A 20,342-nucleotide genomic window follows, 5' to 3' on the forward strand; every position below is an offset into this window, starting at 1 on the left:
GGCCTGTTATTTACTGTTCTACAGTATGGCTGGGCCTGTTATTTGCTGTTCTACAGTATGGCTGGGCCTGTTATTTGCTGTTCTACAGTATGGTTGGGCCTGTTATTTGCTGTTCTACAGTATGGCTGGGCCTGTTATTTGCTGTTCGACAGTGTGGCTGGGCCTGTTATTTGCTGTTCTACAGTATGGTTGGGCCTGTTATTTGCTGTTTTACAGTATGGCTGGGCCTGTTATTTGCTGTTCTACAGTATGGTTGGGCCTGTTATTTGCTGTTCTACAGTATGGTTGGGCCTGTTATTTGCTGTTTTACAGTATGGCTGGGCCTGTTATTTGCTGTTCTACAGTATGGTTGGGCCTGTTATTTGCTGTTTTACAGTATGGCTGGGCCTGTTATTTGCTGTTCTACAGTATGGTTGGGCCTGTTATTTGCTGTTCTACAGTATGGCTGGGCCTGTTATTTGCTGTTCTACAGTATGGTTGGGCCTGTTATTTGCTGTTCTACAGTATGGCTGGGCCTGTTATTTGCTGTTCTACAGTATGGTTGGGCCTGTTATTTGCTGTTCTACAGTATGGTTGGGCCTGTTATTTGCTGTTCGACAGTATGGCTGGGCCTGTTATTTGCTGTTCTACAGTATGGTGGGCCTGTTATTTGCTGTTCTACAGTATGGTTGGGCCTGTTATTTGCTGTTCTACAGTGTGGCTGGGCCTGTTATTTGCTGTTCTACAGTATGGCTGGGCCTGTTATTTGCTGTTCGACAGTGTGGCTGGGCCTGTTATTTGCTGTTCTACAGTGTGGCTGAGCCTGTTATTTGCTGTTCTACAGTATGGCTGGGCCTGTTATTTGCTGTTCTACAGTATGGTTGGGCCTGTTATTTGCTGTTCTACAGTATGGCTGGGCCTGTTATTTGCTGTTCTACAGTATGGTTGGGCCTGTTATTTGCTGTTCTACAGTATGGCTGGGCCTGTTATTTGCTGTTCTACAGTATGGCTGGGCCTGTTATTTGCTGTTCTACAGTATGGCTGGGCCTGTTATTTGCTGTTCTACAGTATGGCTGAGCCTGTTATTTGCTGTTTTACAGTATGGTTGGGCCTGTTATTTGCTGTTCTACAGTATGGCTGGGCCTGTTATTTGCTGTTCTACAGTATGGTTGGGCCTGTTATTTGCTGTTCTACAGTATGGCTGGGCCTGTTATTTGCTGTTCTACAGTATGGTTGGGCCTGTTATTTGCTGTTCTACAGTATGGTTGGGCCTGTTATTTGCTGTTCTACAGTGTGTGCACTGTGGTAGCCCATAGGGACAGCTTGGGGCTAAAAGATGTTGAGACAGCCAGTGCAGGAGAGCCAGGCAGTCCCTGATGTGATGGTAACTGCTCAGGGCAGGCCACTGCTGGGTCAGGGCCTCATGCTTTGTGTTAGGTTCCTAGTGAGGCCAAGGGAGGTGTCAGTGGATACTATAGGGGTCAAACTGAAAGCTTTGTTCAGTCAGAACACACATGAAAATGTGTTAGTGATTGATACTAATCTAGTATGTTGTGTTTGTCCTTGGTTCAGATGGGAGTGCCATCTTTAAGGGGTGCTTCCACAGGCCTGACAACGTCACCCTGGCCCTGCCCATCAGCGCTGTCATCCAGAACATGTCAGTGGAGAAGTGTGTGGACATGTGCACGGAGAAGGTGAGAGAAATGTACATATTGTGATGTGTGAGATTGTGATGTCTGTTTGCTTGGTATTGTTTGAGTGAGAGCAGGTGTATTTGTGTTATGTGCATGTGTGCGTACATGTCATGTGTATGTGTGCCTGCACATGCTTCCACTGTAAAAAAAAATCTAGTTGTTTCAACTATTTATTATTAAGTAACTGCTGATGTAAGACGTCAATGTGATGTCAATGTGTGTCGAATATGTAACTTGAAAACATTGTATGTTAAAAACACTGTGTGTGTGTGTGTGTGTGTGTGTGTGTGTGTGTGTGTGTGTGTGTGTGTGTGTGTGTGTGTGTGTGTGTGTGTGTGTGTGTGTGTGTGTGTGCGTGCGTGTATCAGTGTGTGTATCATATGCCTATACATCATCTTTCTCTCTCTGATGTTCCTGTGCTCCCTCCTTCCTGTCCTCCAGGAGCTGTCCCTAGCAGTCCTGGCTGGAGACAGGTGTCTCTGTGGGTTCCCCACCCCCCACTTCTCCCTCCATGAGATGGAGGATGAGGACATGTGCCTGCACCGCTGCCATGGCGAGGAGTTTGAGAGCTGTGGGAATGACGAGTACTTTGTGGTGTACCAGACACAGGTCCAAGGTAAACAAGCCACTATCTGTCACTGACCTCATCCTTCTAAGCCCTCTCTAGTTGTAGTGACTGGATATAACTACATCAATTACCATTACCAATGTTATTCATATTAAAGGATGGATTTCCATGTATTTGTTTTGATGCTCTTTAAGTAGAAGAGAATGGCAGAGTGCTGGAAGTGGTACAGGAAACCATTTGTGTACAGTGTTTCTGAGCATGGGTGAGAGTGTTCTTGTGAAACAGCTAGCCCACTGCTTTCACACCATCACCAGTTGATTTGATTTATTATGATTCCCATTAGCCGACACCAATGGTGACAGCTAGTCTTACTGGGGTCCGACAAATAACGAAAAATACATTGCAGATAAAATACATTACAATTTACATTTAAAAACATTAACATGTAGTGTGTGTGTGCATCTATAAGTACATACACACAACAAGTAGGTCACATGGGGGAGAGGTGTTGCTTTATTTGTTTTTTGAAACCAGGTTTGATGTTCCCTTGCGCTATATAACATGGAAGGGAGTTCTATGCACTCATGGCTCTGTATAATACTCTACATTTCCTTGAATTTGTTCTGGACCTGGGGACTGTGAAAAGACCCCTGGTGACATGTCTGGTGGGGTAAGTGTGTGTGTCAGTGCTGTGTGTAAATTAACTATGCAAACAATTTGGAATTTCCTCAACTCTTAGCCAAGAGTGACTGGAATGCATAGTATTAATATTAGCCCTCGGATTACAATGAAGAGCAAGATGTGCCGCTCTGTTCTGTGCCAGCTGCAGCTTAACTAGGTCTTTCTTTGCAACACTTGACCATATGACTGGACATTACCAAGATGAGATAAAACTAGAGCCTGCAGGACTTGCTTTGGGGAGTGTGGTGTCAAAAAAGCAGAGCAACTATTTATTACGGACAGATATCTCCTCATCTTTACAATCATTGAATCTATATGTTTTGACCATGACTGTTTACAATCTAAGGTAACACTAAGTTATTTAATCTCCTCAACTTGTTCAACAGTCACACCATTCATCACCAGATTCAGCTGCGGTTTTGAATTTAAGGAATGATTTGTACCAAATACAATGCTCTTAGTTTTAGAGATTTTCAGGGCTAGTTTATTACTATCCACCCATTCCAAAACTGACTGCAACTCTTTGTTAAGGGTTTCAGTGACTCATTAGCTGTGGTTGATGATGCACATGTGGTTAAATCATCAGCATACATGGACATACATGGCAGGTCATTGGTAAAAGTTAAAAAGAGTAGAGGGCCTAGAGAGCTGCCCTGTGATACACCACACTTTACACTACACTTTACCATCACCATGGATGCTGCTGCTGCTGTTTTCTCTCACCTCAGTGGATGGATGCCCAGAGAGGCTGTGAGCAATGCTGCCCTACTGCTGCAGCAGCTCTTCTTACATTCAGAACTGGAAATAGAGGCTCTAATAAGCAATGTACAACAACATACTGTTCTGGACCAGTCATATTATATAAGGATACAATAAAAAAACAGTCAAATACATTTTAAAACGTAAACATTCTGTAGTATACACATTGGCTATATAAATTGCACAATTCTTTGTTTCTTAATCACTGGCCATGTTTCATGTGACCTTTATTTTCTGCTCCAGTATGACGAAAGCCTGTGCATCAACAGCTGTCCCAGAACACAAACTGACGTATTGTATCATCTCTTGCTTCCTTAAAACAGTCTCCAGAGTTGCAACATTATAACCACCACAGGGCTGCTCTCACACCAACCAAGTCCTGCAGTCACACAGTGGTGGAAAAAGTACTCAATTGTCATACATGAGTAAAAGTAAAGATACCTTAATAGAAAATGACTCAAGTAAAAGTGAGTCATCCAGTAAAATACTACTTGAGTAAAAGTCTTACTTAAGTATTACTTAAGTATTGCAAGTAAATGTAATTGCTAAAATATACTTAAGTATCAACAGTAAAAGTAAAAGTATAAGCAAACCAGACAGCACCCAAGTGTGTGAATTTGGAGAAAAAAATCCTGTCCTGCTAAGCATTGAAAATTAAATGAGTATTTTTGGGTGTTAGGGAAAATAGTAATGTAGTGACGTAAAAGTAAAAGTTGTCAAAAAATAAGAATAGTGAAGTAAAGTCCAACATACTACTTAAGTAGTACTTTAATATATTTTTACTTAAGTACTTTACACCACTGCAGTGATGTTACTCACAGGCCTTTGCCTTGTAGTACATCACATTACACTGTTGCTAAGCAGGAACTTGTATCAAGGGTGACTTAGCTTACACATATATGAAGCAATCTCTAGTTCAAGAGTGTCATTGTATTTGTATTTGTTAGGGATCCCCATTAACCAAGGCAGCAGTGACTCTTCCTGAGGTCCAAATACATTAAGGCACTTACATTACATATAAAACAAAATATAAAACATTACATCATATTATATTATTACACCACTACATACAGTGCATTCGGAAAGTTTTCAGACCCCTTGACCTTTTCTACATATTGTTACGTTACAACCCTTATTCTGAAGTGGATAAAATATTTGTTCCCCCTCTTAAATCTACATACAATACCCCATAATGACAAAGCAAAAACATTTTTAAAAAAAAATTTTTTTTTAAGAGGTGAATCCTGTTTCCATTGATCATCCTTGAGATGTTTCTACAACTTGATTGGAATCCACCTGTGGTAAATTAAATTGATTGGACATGATTTGGAAGGGCACAGACACCTGTATATATAAGGTCCTTCAGTTGACAGTGCATGTTAGAGCAAAAACCAAGCCTAGAAGTCGAAGGAATTGTACGTAGAGCTCTGAGACAGGATTGTGTCGAGGCACAAATCTGGGGAAGGGTACCAAAACATGTCTGCAGCAATGAAGGTCCCCAAGAACACATTGGCCTCCATCAATCTTAAATGGAAGAAGTTTGGAACCACCAAGACTCTTCCTAGAGCTGGCCAAACTGAGCAATCGGGGCAGAAGGGCCTTGGTCAAGGAGGTGAGCAAGGGCCCGATGGTCACTCTGACAGAGCTCCAGAGTTCCTCTGTGGGGATGGGAGAACCTTCCAGAAGGACAACCATCGCTGCAGCACTCAACCAATCAGGCCTTTATAGTAGAGTGGCCAGACGGAAGCCACTCCTCAGTAAAAAGCGCATGACAGCACGCTTGGAGTTTGCCAAACAGCACCTAAAGGACTTTCAGACCATGAGTGAGAAACAAGATTCTCTGGTTTTATGAAACCAAGATTGAACTTTTTGGCCTGAATGCCAAGCGTCACATCTGGAGGAAACATTGCACCATCCCTACAGTGAAGCATGGTGGTGGCAGCATCATGCTGTGGGGCAGTTTTTCAGCGGCAGGGATTGGGAGACTAGTCAGGCTCGAGTGAAAGAAGAATGGAGCAAAGTACAGAGAGAGATCCTTGATGAAAACCTGCTCCAGACCGCTCAGGACCTCATACTCGGGTGAAGGTTCACCTTCCAACAAGACAACGGCCCTAAGAGCACAGCCAAGACAACGCAGTAGTGGCTTCGAGACAAGTCTCTGAATGTCCTTGAGTGGCCCAGCCAGAGCCTGGATCGAACATATCTGGAGAGACCTGAAAATAGCTAGGCAGCGACGCTCCCCCTCCAACCTGACAGAGCTTGAGAGGATCTGCAGAGAAGAATGGGAGAAACTCCCCAAATAGTGTGTGTGAAGAATGGGAGAAACTCCCCAAATACAGGTGTGCCAAGCTTGTAACGTCATAAGCAAGAAGACTCGAGGCTGTAATCGCTGCCAAAGGTGCTTCAACAAAGTACTGAGTAAAGGGTCTGAATACTTATGTAAATGTCATATTTCAGTTTTTATTTTTAATACATTTGCAAAAATAAAATAAAAACTGTTTTTGCTTTGTCATTATGGGGAATTGTGTGTAGATGGGTCTGAATAACAAATGCACTGTATCTACAATACAAAATATATAATACCACCATACAACAATAGTACAATGTATGTGTGTAGAGTGCGTATGCTAGCACTTGTGTGTGTATGCATGTGTCTGTACCTTTGTGTGTGTCTCTTCACAGTCCCTGCTCCCCGCTGTTCCATAAGGTATACTTTTACTCATTTTTAAAATCTGATTCTACTGCTTGTATCAGTTACCTTATGTGGAATAGAGTTCCATGTAGTCATGGCTCTATGTAGTACTGTGCGCCTCCCATAGTCTGTTCTGGACTTGGGGATTGTGAAGAGACCTCTGGTGGCATGTCTTGTGGGGTATGCATGGGTGTCAATACTTCTTAACAAAACAAGTAGCGATGAGGTCAATCTCTCCTCTACTTTGAGCCATGAGAGATTGACACGCATATTATTAATGTTACCTCTACGTGCACATTTAAGGGCCAGGCGTGCTGCACTGTTCTGAGCCAGTTGTAATTTTCCCAAGTCCCTCTTTGTGGCACCTGACCACGCGGCTGAACAGTGGTCCAGGTGCGACAAAACTAGGGCCTGTAGGACCTGCCTTGTTGATACTGTTGTTAAGAAGGCAGAGCAGCACTTTATTATGGACAGACTTCTCCCCATCTTAGCTACAGTTGTATCAATATGTTTTCACCATGTCAGTTTACAGTCCAGGGTTACTCCAAGCAGTTTAGTCACGTCAACTTGCTAAATTTTCACATTATTCATTATAAGATTTAGTTGAGGTTTAGCGTTTAGTGAATGATTTGTCCCAATACAATGATTTTAGTTTTTGAAATATTTAGGACTAACATATTCCTTGCCACCCATTCTGAAACTAACTGCAGTCATTTCAGTCGCTGTAGTAGCTGACATGTATAATGTTGAGTCATCCCCATACATAAACACACTGGCTTTACTCAAACCAGTGGCATGTCGTTAGGAAAGATTGAATAAAGTTAGTGGCCTAAACAGCTGCCTTGGGGAATTCCTGATTCTACCTGGATTATGTTGGTGAGGCTTCCATTAAAGAACACCGTCTGTGTTCTGTTAGACAGCTAATTCTTTATCCAAAATATGGCACGGGGTGTAAAGCTATAACACATACGTTTTTCCAGCAGCAGACTATGATCGATAATGTCAAAAGCCACGCTGAAGTTGAAAAAAATTGCCCCCACAATCTTTTTATCATCAATTTCTCCCAGCCAGTCATTTGTGTAAGTGCTGTTGAATGTCCTTCCCTATAAGCATGCTGAAAGTCTGTTGTCAATTTGTTTACTGTAAAATAGCATTGTATCTGGTCAAACACAACTTTTTCCAAAAGTTTATTAAGGGTTGGTAACAGGCTGATTGGTTGGCTATTTGAGCCAGTAAAGGAGGCTTTACTATTCTTGGGTAGTGGAATTACTTTTGCTTCCCTCCAGGCCTGAGGGCACACACTTTCTAGTAGGCTTAAATTGAAGATATGGCAATATTGTCCGCTATTATTATCCAGATTGTCAAACCCTGGTGGCTTGTCATTGTTGATAGACAACAATACTTTTTTCACATCTTCCACACTCACTTTACGGAATTCAAAAATACAATGTTTGTCTTTCATAATTTGGTCAGATATACTTGGATGAGCAGTGTCAGCGTTTGTTGCTGGCATGTCATGCCTAAGTTTGCTAATCTTGCCAATTAAAAAATCATTAAAGTAGTTGGTAATATCAGTGGGTTTTGTGATGAATGAGCCATTTGATTCAATGAATGATGGAGCCGGGCTTGCCTTTTTGGCAAAAAATTCATTTAAGGTGCTCCAAAGCTTTTTACCATCATTCTTTATATCATTTCTTTTTCATAGTACAGTTTATTTTTTATGTTTTATTTAGCTGAGTCACATGATTTCTCAATTTGCGGTACGTTTTCCAATCGGTTGTGCTGCCAGACCTATTTGCCATATCTTTTACCTTATCCGTCTCAACCATAAAACATTTAAATTCCTCATCAATCCAAGAGGATTTAACTGTTTTTCAGTAATTTTCTTAATGGGGGCATGCTTATTAGTAACTGGAATAAGTAATTTCATAAATGTGTCAAGTGCAGCGTCTGGTTGCTCCTCATTACACACCACAGACCAGAAAATATTAATTACATCATCAACATAAGAATAATTTCAATACTTATTGTATGACCTCTTATACACTATATTATGCCCAGCCTTTGGAACTTTGGTTTTCCTAGATATGGCTACTATATTGTTATCAATACATCCTATGGATTTGTATACTGCTTTAAAGCACATTTCTGCAGCATTGGTAAAGATGTGATCAATACATGTTGAGGATTTCATTCCTGTGCTGTTTGTAACTACCCTGGTAGGTTGACTGTAACCTGAACCAGGTTGCAGGCACTGGTTACAGTTTTTTCTTGACTAAAGCCAGTCAATATTTAAATCACCCAGAAAATATACCTCTCTGTTGAAATCACATACATTATCAAGCATTTCACACATATTATCCAGATACTGACTATTAGCACTTGGTGGTCTATAGCAACTTCCCACAAGAATGTTATTTAGGTGAGGCAGATGAACCTGTAGCCATATTACAGTATTTAACATGAGATCCTCTCTAAGCTATACAGGAACTGTTTTGAATATAGACCGCAACACGACCCCATTGGCATTTCTGTCTTTACGGTAGATGTTATAACCATGTATTGCTACCACTGAATCATCAAAGGTATTATCCAAGTGAGTTTCATAGATAGTCAGAATGTGAATGTCATCTGTTACAAGCAAGTTATTGATTTGTCTTTACAGTGCAGGACATTTGAAGCAATGACTGGATTTCAAAGGCATTACATATTTTTTCCTCTATAGTAGAAACACATGTCTGCTCTAGGTCTAGGATGTATGACCCTGAAAGAGCTGTCTATGTTCACCAGTCCTTCAGGGGCTTACAGAAGCCGTTTGAGATTCCTACTGTCAAGCTAAAGTACAGAGACCCTTTGACATTCTCACTCACTGTCCAGCTATTTCAATTCTGTGGCAGGTTAATAAGACTATTTTTAGTAAGGAACACAAATAAGTCTGTGTATTTAATTTTCTCATTCATTATTGTGTATCACGTGTGTGACCTGTGTTCTATCCTGTGTTCCCTCAGATAACCGCTGCATGGACCGGCGCTTCCTGCCCACGCGTTCCAAGCAGCTGATTGCCCTGGCCAGCTTCCCCGGGGCTGGCAACACATGGGCCCGCCACCTCATAGAGCTGGCCACCGGCTTCTACACAGGCAGCTACTACTTTGATGGCTCCCTCTACAACAAAGGTACTGTAGGCCTCACCTAGACGTAAAATATGACATGGGTACTGGCTAGTCATACATCGGGAAGTCATGCAGTCACTTACACACTAAAAATACACTTTAAGCATTTCCATATATATATATATATACACTACCGGTCCAAAGTTTTAGAACTCCTACTCATTCAAGGATTTTTCTTTATTTGTACTATTTTCTACATTGTGGAATAATAGTGAAGACATCAAAACTATGAAATAACACATATGGAATCATGTAGTAACCAAAAAAGTGTTAAATTAGGTTGAGGTTGGGTGATTGTGGAGGCCAGGTCATCTGATGCAACACTCCTTCTTGGTCAAATAGCCCATACACAGCCTGGAGTTGTGTTGGGTCATTGTCAAGTTGAAAAACAAATTATAGTCCCACGAAGGGCAAACCAGATGAGATGGTGTATCGCTACAGAATGCTGTGGTAGCCATGTTGGGTAAGTGTGCCTTGAATTCTAAATAAATCACAGACAGTGTCACCAGCAAAGCACCCCCACACCATCACACCTCCTCCTCCATGCTTCACGGAGGGAACCACATATGCAGAGATCATCTGTTCACCTACTCTGCGTCTCACAAAGACACGCCGGTTGAAACCGATATGGACTCATCAGACCAAAGGACAGATTTCCACCGGTCTAATGTCCATTGCTCGTTCCTTGGCCCAAGCAAGTCTCTTCTTATTATTGTTGTCCTTTAGTAGTGGTTTCTTTGCAGCAATTTAACCATGAAGGCCTGATTCAAGTCTTCTCTGAACAGTTGATGTTGAGATGTGTCTGTTACTTGAACTCTGTGAAGCATTTATTTTAGTTGCAATTTCTGAGGCTGGTAACTCTAATGAACTTATCCTCTGCAACAGAGGTAACTCTAGGTCTTCCTTTCCTGTGGCGGTCCTCATGAGGCTCTCAGTTTCATCATAGCGCTTGATGGTTTTTGCGACTGAACATGAAGAAACTTTCAAAGTTCTTGAAATGTTCTGCATTGACTGACCTTCATGTCCTAAAGTAACGATGGACTGTCGTTTTACTTTGCTTATTTGAGCTGTTCTTGCCATAATATGGACTTGGACTTTTACCAAATAGGACTATCATCTGTATACCACCCCTACCTTGTCACAACACAACTGATTGGCTCAAACGCATTAAGAAGGAAATAAATGATTTTAACTTTTAACAAGGCACAGCTGTTAATTGAAATGAATTCCAGGTGACTACCTAATGAAGCTGGTTGAGAGAATGCCAAGAGTTTGCAAAGCTGTCATTAAGGCAAAGGGTGGCTACTTTGAAGAATCTCAAATCTAAATATATTTTGATTTGTTTAACACTTTTTTTGTTACTACATGATTCCATATGTGTTATTTCATAGTTTTGATGTCTTCACTATTATTCTACAATGTAGAAAATAGTACAAATAAAGAAAAACCCTTGAATGAGTAGGTGTGTCCAAACTTTTGACTGGTACATATATACTTTTTTCTAAGGCTTCAAAGGTGAGCGAGACCATTGGCGGAGTGGTAGGACCATCTGCATTAAAACACATGAGAGTGGCAAGAAGGAGATTGAAGCCTTTGACGCCAGCATCGTCATGATCCGCAACCCTTACAAAGCCCTCATGGCTGAGTTCAACCGCAAGTACGGAGGCCATATTGGATTCGCCTCGCAGGCCCACTGGAGAGGGAAAGGTGAGACTTTAGCCAATGATGACAACATGTTGTCACTGTGTCCACAAAAAGTATCTCGTCCTCAGCGAATGCCAAAGCTTTTTTTTTTTTTTTTACTTTTTTCGACCTACTGTATTTGTGCATTGTGTCCTTCCTCTGTCTTGCAATGAAAATTATTCATATAATCAACTGTCAGTTACACTTTATATTACAGTGCTCTTTAATAAACTGTACTTATACTGTACTTAGGGTTGGGGTTGGGGTTGAGCCGAGGTGTGGACATGAAGCTAGAGTTTGGGTTAGAGCTAAGATTAATAGGGTTACTGCTGTAAGTACAGTGTAAGTACAATCATTAGTAATTACAATACTTGTAACAGTAATTACATTAGTATAATTACACAGTAATAAGGGTATGTGATGTAAATTATTGATGAGTCATGACTAGGTGAAATCAACAGATATGAACAGGCTTGGCATACTGTGGATATGCCTTTTCCCCATCATGCTACTGCATGCCCATTTTCAGTGGCTCTCTCTTTATTAAAACCCCCTAGAGTTTACTGATGCACCAGTGCTTTAATTTAAGTAACATAATAAAAAATTCCTCATCAAAACCCAGTCACATGACTCATACAAATGAATGGAAGTAGTTTTGTGCCAACCAAAATAAGGGGTTAAATGTGTGTAAAAACAAAACAAATATATTTCCTGAGCTTTCTTATAACTTTTAGATATAGGACAGACACTTCAAAACCTTATTCCTTATAATGGAGTTTTTATTAAGTAATGTGGTCAACCACAGAGGCTTTCAATATCAGAATGATATAATGGGGTTTTGGCCTCATGTTGTAAGATGGGCAGAATTGTTTTTGGTATGTTGTCATATTATAAATGTTTCCCTCCACACATTTCAGAGTGTGTCAGTAACCATGGCAACCAGCTCCTATCTGAAATCCCTTGTAAGTTTGGGAACATATTTTCTAAATAAAAATTACTTTGAGCTGATTTCCTGGTGATTTTACAGTCTTTTATGTCTAACAACTTGGGGGCCCAAATAAAATTACCCACGGGACAAATTTGGCCCGTTAGCTGTCTATTGGGGAACCCTGCCATATTCCCTATACTGTATATTGCACAAAATAGGGAATATGGTGCCATTCGAGATGGAACCTCTGACTTGTGTAAGAGTCGGACATTGTGTAAGAGTCGGCCCCAGCTGTGTGATCACCGGCCCCAGGCCTTAAAGGGGGGCTGTACTGTAGGTTGTTATGATGACGTTAGAGTTACTGTTAGAGTTACTGACGTCTTTTAATGCACTGCAGCCTCACAATTACCTTGAATGCAAAACAAATTATTTTGGCGGTAGTGTTTGAATGTTACACATGCATAAGTATCGGTAGGCTATGTGTCATATTCGGAAGTGGTCTCTGGATGATTACGTCAAATTATTGAATTTGTCAAAAAGATTATCTTACAATCCCTAAACCAACAATTATCCCTGACCTACATAATTAAGTTATTCACACTGCTCCTTTCAGTGTACTGTATTAGCTTTTTGCCTCCCTTATAGACTAACATTCTGTACTTCCTGATGTCCAGAGGGGCTCAACAACCTTGGTCCATGGCCACTGTAACTGAACTCCAACTGACTGACAAACAAACAAATCTCTATCTATTCACATACTACATTAAAATAGTTGAATTGTACTCTCCTACTCGGATTAGGACTGCCTACTGTATTTACCAATGCTTCATGGCATACAATGCATGAGGTTTGTCAAGAGGGATTCAATAGCTGTGGTGTTTTGGCTCTCCAGATTTGGTTTCGCTATCTGATAAGGGAACTGTGGCAGACTGTTTCTCTGCTTCACTGCTGCACTTTAACATGCAATGTTCTTCTGCAGTTCACTATGGCAGTATAACTTCCACTCTCATATCATATGAATCCCCAAGCCTGCACTGCTAACTCAGCAGACTTACACTTTAACAACCCTCCCTCTCCTCCTAATAAAGATACATGCTCAAGCAGCCCTGGTTTCGCCTGCCAACTCCTTTATGGACTGTGGCCTATAAAAGATTGAAAGGTTTCTGCAGTAAAGTATTCCAAAAAGGTATGGTGCACTGAACTGTCTTAGCAGTCAACTGAAGGACAGTGTATACTGTAGGGTGCTGGTAGACCTACTGGTGCCACAACAGTAGATCCCTATCCTAGCTGTCACCTGCTCTACAGTATGTCCCACCCCTGCAGCTCTCCATTGACCCTGGTGGTAAATCCTGAGCCTCCCAGACTGCAGCAGGTCTGTCTGTTAAAAGGACAAAAACTTGCTTTGTTCTGTGTCATTAATTTAATCCCCCCAAGGAATCCCGGGTCTCAGAGAAGGCATTATGTGCTGTGATTACACTTGGTGAATTGCACCAGACCTCTTAAATGAAATAATATCAGTGTATTCTAAAATTACATTCAAATTAAAAAAATTCCTGCTGTTCGCTGGGCTGCTCATACAGCCAATAGTGCCTGTTTTATAGGTGTTTTCTTCCAATTTTGGATTATAATTATTTACTTTGGATATAACTGATATATGCTAGAGATCAATTGTGTACCCTTAACTAAGATTTTAGGCCTTCTCACACAACTCAATCATTTTTCATCTGCTTCTGGTGTTCTGTGTTGTTTTGCAGAGTGGCCTGAGTTTGTGAAGAACTATGCTCCTTGGTGGGCGTCCCACACACGGGATTGGCTGCGTTATGGGAGGAACGTCCATGTGGTCCACTTTGAGGAGCTGAAGAGGGATCTGTTCTCCAAGCTCAAGGACATGGTCCTGTTTCTGGACCTGGAGGTGGCCGAGGACCGCCTGCTCTGTGTAGAGGGACAGAAGGACGGTAAATTCAAGCGCTCCGGCCTGCGTAAACTGGATTATGACCCGTACACACCTGAGATGCGCACTAGCATTGACGAACTTGTCATGACTGTAGACGCTTCCCTAAAGAAGAGGAACATGGCCGGGGTGCCGAAGGAGTACCGACCGACTCCGAGATAATATCTCCTCTCCTTTCCCTCTCTCTCTCGCTCTCTCTCCATTTCTCACTCTGTTCTTCTATCCCTTTCCTTCATTCTAGGATTAATTAATGGCATCCATGTCCAAATGGCGTCAAATATAAAAGTCACATGAACTGAAAATCAATGTGTAGGAAATACGTTTTTATTTAATATACTTCTCTGTTCCCCTCCACTTCTCTGTCTCCTTCTTTCTCACATCCCTTTCCTTTATTTGTTTGACTGACAGGCACACAACCGTATTGATTAGGACAACAGCATCATACTGTATACTGCTTTAAAAAGGACATTTAGCTACTTGGCTGATGAACATACATTCAGCACAGCACTCTGCACATTGATTTTGATTTGACCTTTGACATTAGGAAACTCAAATACACACCAATGAAAAGCACTTCTCCCTCTATGCACGTGTTTGCGTTATGACTTAACGTGAAGGTACAGTAGCTGTGTTGGAAGCCCATCCAAGTAAATACTGGCTGGATTACTGTCAGCCGACCACAAAATAAAATCCCTGTTCATCGGGAAAGTGATGAAAAAGCACTGTAAGAAGTCTATTTATATGCATAATGTGAATTACGAATAGGATCTGCTGCTATCACAGATTAGGAGAACAAATACTCTTTTGTGAAATGGTTTGAAATGTCACAAAACCTTTTAACGTTCTGTCATTTGCAACTAAATGTTTTGTTTTGTTAGAGATGAAAAATCTATACCTCCACTTGCTGAATACAGTATGTTTGAGAGCTACTAGATTTAAAATTAGGAGGTGGTCAAAACCGTACTATTGGACTTGGATTTGGTTGGCGAAAACCCCCGTGTCCATCTAAAAGAGGTAATGAATGGGACTGAACACGCATCTCTCCATCTACCCCTGTGGACCCACCATGAGGCTAGATCTTCACTCTTCTCCTCATACTTCAGCAGTATTCTAACAAGAAGAGGTAATACAGCACCATCAAACAGCTGCTCTGCTTCTCTGAAGCAGTGGCCTCACTTAAAACGGTGCTGTATCAGTCTTACTGAGTCATTACATCTGTCCTTTTGGTTACTGGCAACAGCTCTGGAACACTAAATAATTAACCCTCCATAGTTTATTTTGACCATCAGGCTCTATGGAACACTCCTGACTCTTGTCAAGACAGCCTTTTCAATAACTAGCCTCGACTCATCGACAGCTTGTTCATCCTTGGTCTCCTCATATGTGGTCAGCCAGACACACTGCGCATGATACATTTATTGTGGATTTATTGAATGTAGTTTTCTGCAAACAGCGCTATTTTGAAATGACCACTTCTGCTAAATGACTCTGTGGAACTTGTTGCTTTCCTTATAATGGTGGTTTGAAGCAAAATTACAATGTGGTGCCTTTTCTGTCAGCTGACTGTTGGCTTTAAGTTGAAATGTAGGGAAAATAAAATGATTACTAATATCAAATATTATTGGTAATGTGAATATATTATTGATGATATTTGATATTAAACTGTCCGCTTAATGCATCATCTGACACACTAGTGTCGAGAGTGTTCTAGCTTATGAAACAAAATACCAAGGATGTTGTTATGCAATTATTGCAAATATTGTGCCAGTGCAATGCACTGATCGAACGTTTGAGATTTCCATTTGGCTCATAGATCTCAATACAGGCAGGGAAGAGGCAGGGTTAACAATCAGTAATAGTATGCCACCTCACTGTGTGGCTGAGGCACGTTAGATCAAGACTGTGGAGTTATCAAGCATACCCTGATAGTTTAACACTTCAAATTATACCTTTTTATGGGGGGGCAGTCAAATTTGCCTGCCTATAATGACTCAAACACACCAAAATCAATCAAAATTCATATTTTGTCTCTGTTTGAGCTAAGAGATAATGAAGGTTCATTATTTAAATATTTGTCTTCATTTATTTAACTTGAATATGATCCAAAAAGTGTTTCACTGTAAGGTTAATACAGCTGTAGCATGTACTGTAGCTGAACGCTTACTACCCTAAAGGCCCAAAAGGCATTTATTCAAGTTATAGATGATTTGAGATTAGAGTTTTCCCCTCAATGCTTTTTTTTCTTGATATACGACCCCTGATCATTTTTGTTGAAGGTGAGTAATGCTGAAAGTGACACACCCCATATTCTAGATTGCTTTGGTTTTGCAAAACAAGCTATATAATAGTCCCAGCCATAGGTAATGTGCAACAGAGAATAGAAAGCTAAAATACATCAAAATAATCTGTAAGTGAAGCATTTGATTTTGTACACCCACCACTTTATGTTGACTGATGTATAATGTGTGCGTGTCTCTATTGGTCATGTAGAAAGAGTGCAATGAAAGAAAAAATTCCTTCCAAAATATACACATATATTTTTATAGTACGTGCCACAAAATTACCAATATATTTATAATGCAACAAGTAAATGGGAGCTATCTCTTCTATTTTTGACATAGGACTTTTTTTTGCTTTCATTGACAGGCTAGCACTATCTCGAAAAGGGGTGTCACATTTGAATGTATTTTGTATGGAATGAATGTAATGTGATTATAAATAAGGTAATAGAATGGAAGTAAAGGACTGCGATTCCAAATAAACATGCAATCTGAAATAAATGTTGTATGGTAGTAAAAGTACACCAGACGTTGGTTAGTATGTATTTAGTCCATCATATCTTCAGACCTTCAGGAATAACAGTTAGATAAGCTTAGTCCCTGGCTCCGGATTGCAGTATAATGAAGACATGGCAGGGGAGCCAGCCGATGAGGAACATGGCTATCAGGGCAGTCATGACTCTAAAGGACTTGGAGGACCTGGTCATCCTGTTGGTCCTCAGTTGCAGGGGGATGACAGAGTAGCAGAAGATGATTAGGAGGAGCGGGAGCACAAAGCCGCTGACAAATCGACTCACAACTACAATTAGGTGGCTATTTTGGGATGGGTAGTTGTTAAAGCATGTTGTTGTGTAGTCTGTGGTGACATGACAAAACATTATGGAGGCAATGCTGAGTGCAACAGAGATGACCCAGGCAAGGACCAAAACTGCAGAGGCTATCCTCACGGTACACTGGTTTTGGGCCCAAACTGGATATACGACCAGTACATAACGGTCAACACTCATGATGACCAGGAGGAAGATGCTCCTGAACATGTTAAGGAACATCGTGAAAGAGGTGAACATGCACATGAACAGCCCAAAGATCCATTCCTTTGTTACCATGTAGATGATGTTGAAGGGGAGACAGGCACAGAATATGAAGTCGGAGATGGCCAGGCTGAGGTAACAGTTGGTGTTGACTGTCTTCTTCATCTTGAGACCAGCAATCGAGATGACCACCCCATTCCCACAAACCCCCAGCAGGAAGATAACTACCAGGAGGGAGGCGCATGAAACCTCTGTGAAGCATGTCTTGTGGGTTCTGAAATCTACATACTTGGGAGGAGGAAATTCATGAACTAACGTTGACATTTAATTTGATATTGTATAATGAAGGGAAAATAAACCTACACCTACACCTAAACCTGGTCAGGTACAGCATCCAATACAAAACATTGACTTTGGCCCTTTGGACATTACAGAGGCAGCAGGCTCATATATGATGCATGCTGTTTTGCAACTGCTGGGTAACTAATGTTATTACATGCACTTTTTTAATAAACTGTTCATGGCATACACATAAAGATGGTTGGACACAGCAGTTTGTTTCTGTCACATGACTTTTAATTATTAAATACATTAAAACAATGTACATTAAACAAAAACAGTATTGTGACTGTAAGCTAACATAAAGCCTAACAAGTGTACATCAATTAACTTTCTATTTCTCAAAACATTGGATTTAATCAGAAAAGGCAGAAACAGTCTGCTGCAGAATTACAAATGTAATTCAGTTAGAATGTGACAATGCTCTTTCTGCTTCCCAGTTAAGTTCCTTTTAACAAGCAGCTTCTCTTTCTGTGGTTTACCATAAATAATTACAAACATGGTCCAATATACAAACAAGGCAGCCCGGTTCCTGGAGTACCACACATACAGTGGGGCAAAAAAGTATTTAGTCAGCCACCAATTGTGCAAGTTCTCCCACTTAAAAAGATGAGAGAGGCCTGTAATTTTTTCATCATAGGTACACTGCAACTATGACAGACAAAATCCCAGAACCACACGGGGGGACCTAGTGAATGACCTGCAGAGAACTGGGACCAAAGTAACAAAGCCTACCATCAGTAGCACACTACGCCGCCAGGGACTCAAATCCTGCAGTGCCAGACGTGTCCCCCTGCTTAAGCCAGTACATGTCCAGGCCAGTCTGAAGTTTGCTAGAGAGCATTTGGATGATCCAGAAGAAGATTGGGAGAATGTCATATGGTCAGATTAAACCAAAATAGAACTTTTTGGTAAAAACTCAACTCGTCGTGTTTGGAGGACAAAGAATGCTGAGTTGCATCCAAAGAACACCATACCTACTGTGAAGCATGGGGGTGGAAACATCATGCTTTGGGGCTGTTTTTCTGCAAAGGGACCAGGACGACTGATCCGTGTAAAGGAAAGAATGAATGGGGCCATGTATCGTGAGATTTTGAGTGAAAACCTCCTTCCATCAGCAAGGGCATTGAAGATGAAACGTGGCTGGGTCTTTCAGCATCACAATGATCCCAAACACACCGCCCGGGCAACGAAGGAGTGGCTTCGTAAGAAGCATTTCAAGGTCCTGGAGTGGCCTAGCCAGTCTCCAGATCTCAACCCCATAGAAAATCCTTGGAGGGAGTTGAAAGTCCGTGTTGCCCAGCAACAGCCCCAAAACATCACTGCTCTAGAGGAGATCTGCATGGAGGAATGGGCCAAAATACCAGCAACAGTGTGTGAAAACCTTGTGAAGACTTACAGAAAACGCTTGACCTCTGTCATTGCCAACAAAGGGTATATAACAAAGTATTGAGATAAACTTTTGTTATTGACCAAATACTTATTTTCCACCATAATTTGCAAATAAATTCATTAAATGTGATTTTATGGATTTTTTTTTCTCATTTTGTCTGTCATAGTTGAAGTGTACCTATGATGAAAATTACAGGCCTCTCTCATCTTTTTAAGTGGGAGAACTTGCACAATTGGTGGCTGACTAAATACTTTTTGCCCCACTGTATAACAGGATGTTGTTACAACTAGGCGCCACACCTGATCAACTGAGCTAATTGATAAGTTCAGTGATTGCATAAATTCAACACACATGGTCTTCCAGGTTGGTTAAATCAAACACATGAAGTGCCTGCGGCACTCCAGGACCAGGGTTGCCTACCTCTGCAATACAAGATCCTAGCCTATTCATCTTATTCATCAGATAAACAAATTAAAGAGGTAGATTGAACAGAACAATGGTTGTGTTTTTACAAATACATTAACAATGAGTTCACATTAATCAAGTCACACAATGGTTGTGTGAAATGTGTTGTCCATGTGTTGTTCACCCTGAGTGTAAACATAGGACTCTCCAATATGATTCTCAGCTTGGGTATGTAATTACACTTGACTTTCAGTGTCACAGCAGATGATCTGACAGTTGGTGAGGTGGGCTGAATTACATGTCATGGTATAAATCTGATTACATAGAAACCTGTCCACAACAAGATGGGTGATGTATGGCAGGAAATATAAATGAAGAGTTTTGTTCCAAAACGCAATGTCCAGCAATCCAGACAACCACAAATGATTTGTTTTGGATAGGGCTGGACGATATGTTGTGTATGGATGTTTGCAATAGCTGAGGCAGATGTATACAGTGCATTCGGAAAGTATTCAGACCCCTTGACTGAAAGTATTCAGACCCCTTGACTTTTTCCACATTTTGTTACGTTACAGCATTACACTAAAATTCATAAATACATTTTTAAAAGCAAAATCCTGTTTTTAGAATTGTTTGCTAATGTATTTTTAAAAAAGTTACACTTATTTACATAAGTATTCAGACCCTTTGCTATGAGACTCAAAATTGAGCTCAGGCGCATCCTGTTTCCATTGATCAACATCCTTGAGATGTTTCTACAACTTGATTGGAGTCCACCTGTGGTAAATTC

The 20,342-nt window shown here is 40.9% G+C and overlaps 2 protein-coding genes across 2 annotated transcripts in view; one reads left to right on the forward strand and one right to left on the reverse strand.

The window, feature by feature from the left end:
• LOC120025964 (WSC domain-containing protein 2-like) overlaps positions 1-16,867 on the forward strand; it is a 90,466-nt gene extending 73,599 nt beyond the window's left edge. Inside the window, exons 5-9 of the mRNA XM_038970762.1 lie at positions 1,552-1,673; positions 2,115-2,289; positions 9,382-9,546; positions 11,050-11,250; positions 13,909-16,867. Coding sequence (XP_038826690.1) covers positions 1,552-1,673; positions 2,115-2,289; positions 9,382-9,546; positions 11,050-11,250; positions 13,909-14,267 — 1,022 coding nt within the window. The 3' untranslated portion in view covers positions 14,268-16,867. The remainder of the gene's footprint in view (positions 1-1,551; positions 1,674-2,114; positions 2,290-9,381; positions 9,547-11,049; positions 11,251-13,908) is intronic.
• Positions 16,868-16,977: 110 nt separating this feature from the next.
• Positions 16,978-17,739, reverse strand: LOC120051291 (C3a anaphylatoxin chemotactic receptor-like). The gene has a single exon (XM_038998084.1). It carries the CDS (start codon positions 17,737-17,739, stop codon positions 16,978-16,980), a length of 762 nt encoding a protein of 253 aa, XP_038854012.1.
• Between the last annotated feature and the right edge of the window lie 2,603 nt (positions 17,740-20,342).

This window comes from Salvelinus namaycush, chromosome 1, assembly GCF_016432855.1.
Source record: "Salvelinus namaycush isolate Seneca chromosome 1, SaNama_1.0, whole genome shotgun sequence".
NCBI lineage: Eukaryota > Metazoa > Chordata > Actinopteri > Salmoniformes > Salmonidae > Salvelinus > Salvelinus namaycush.

Excerpts from the sequence above, each read along its gene's own strand:
- LOC120051291 (XM_038998084.1), bottom strand. The coding sequence starts at position 17,739 with ATGTCAACGTTAGTTCATGAATTTCCTCCTCCCAAGTATGTAGATTTC.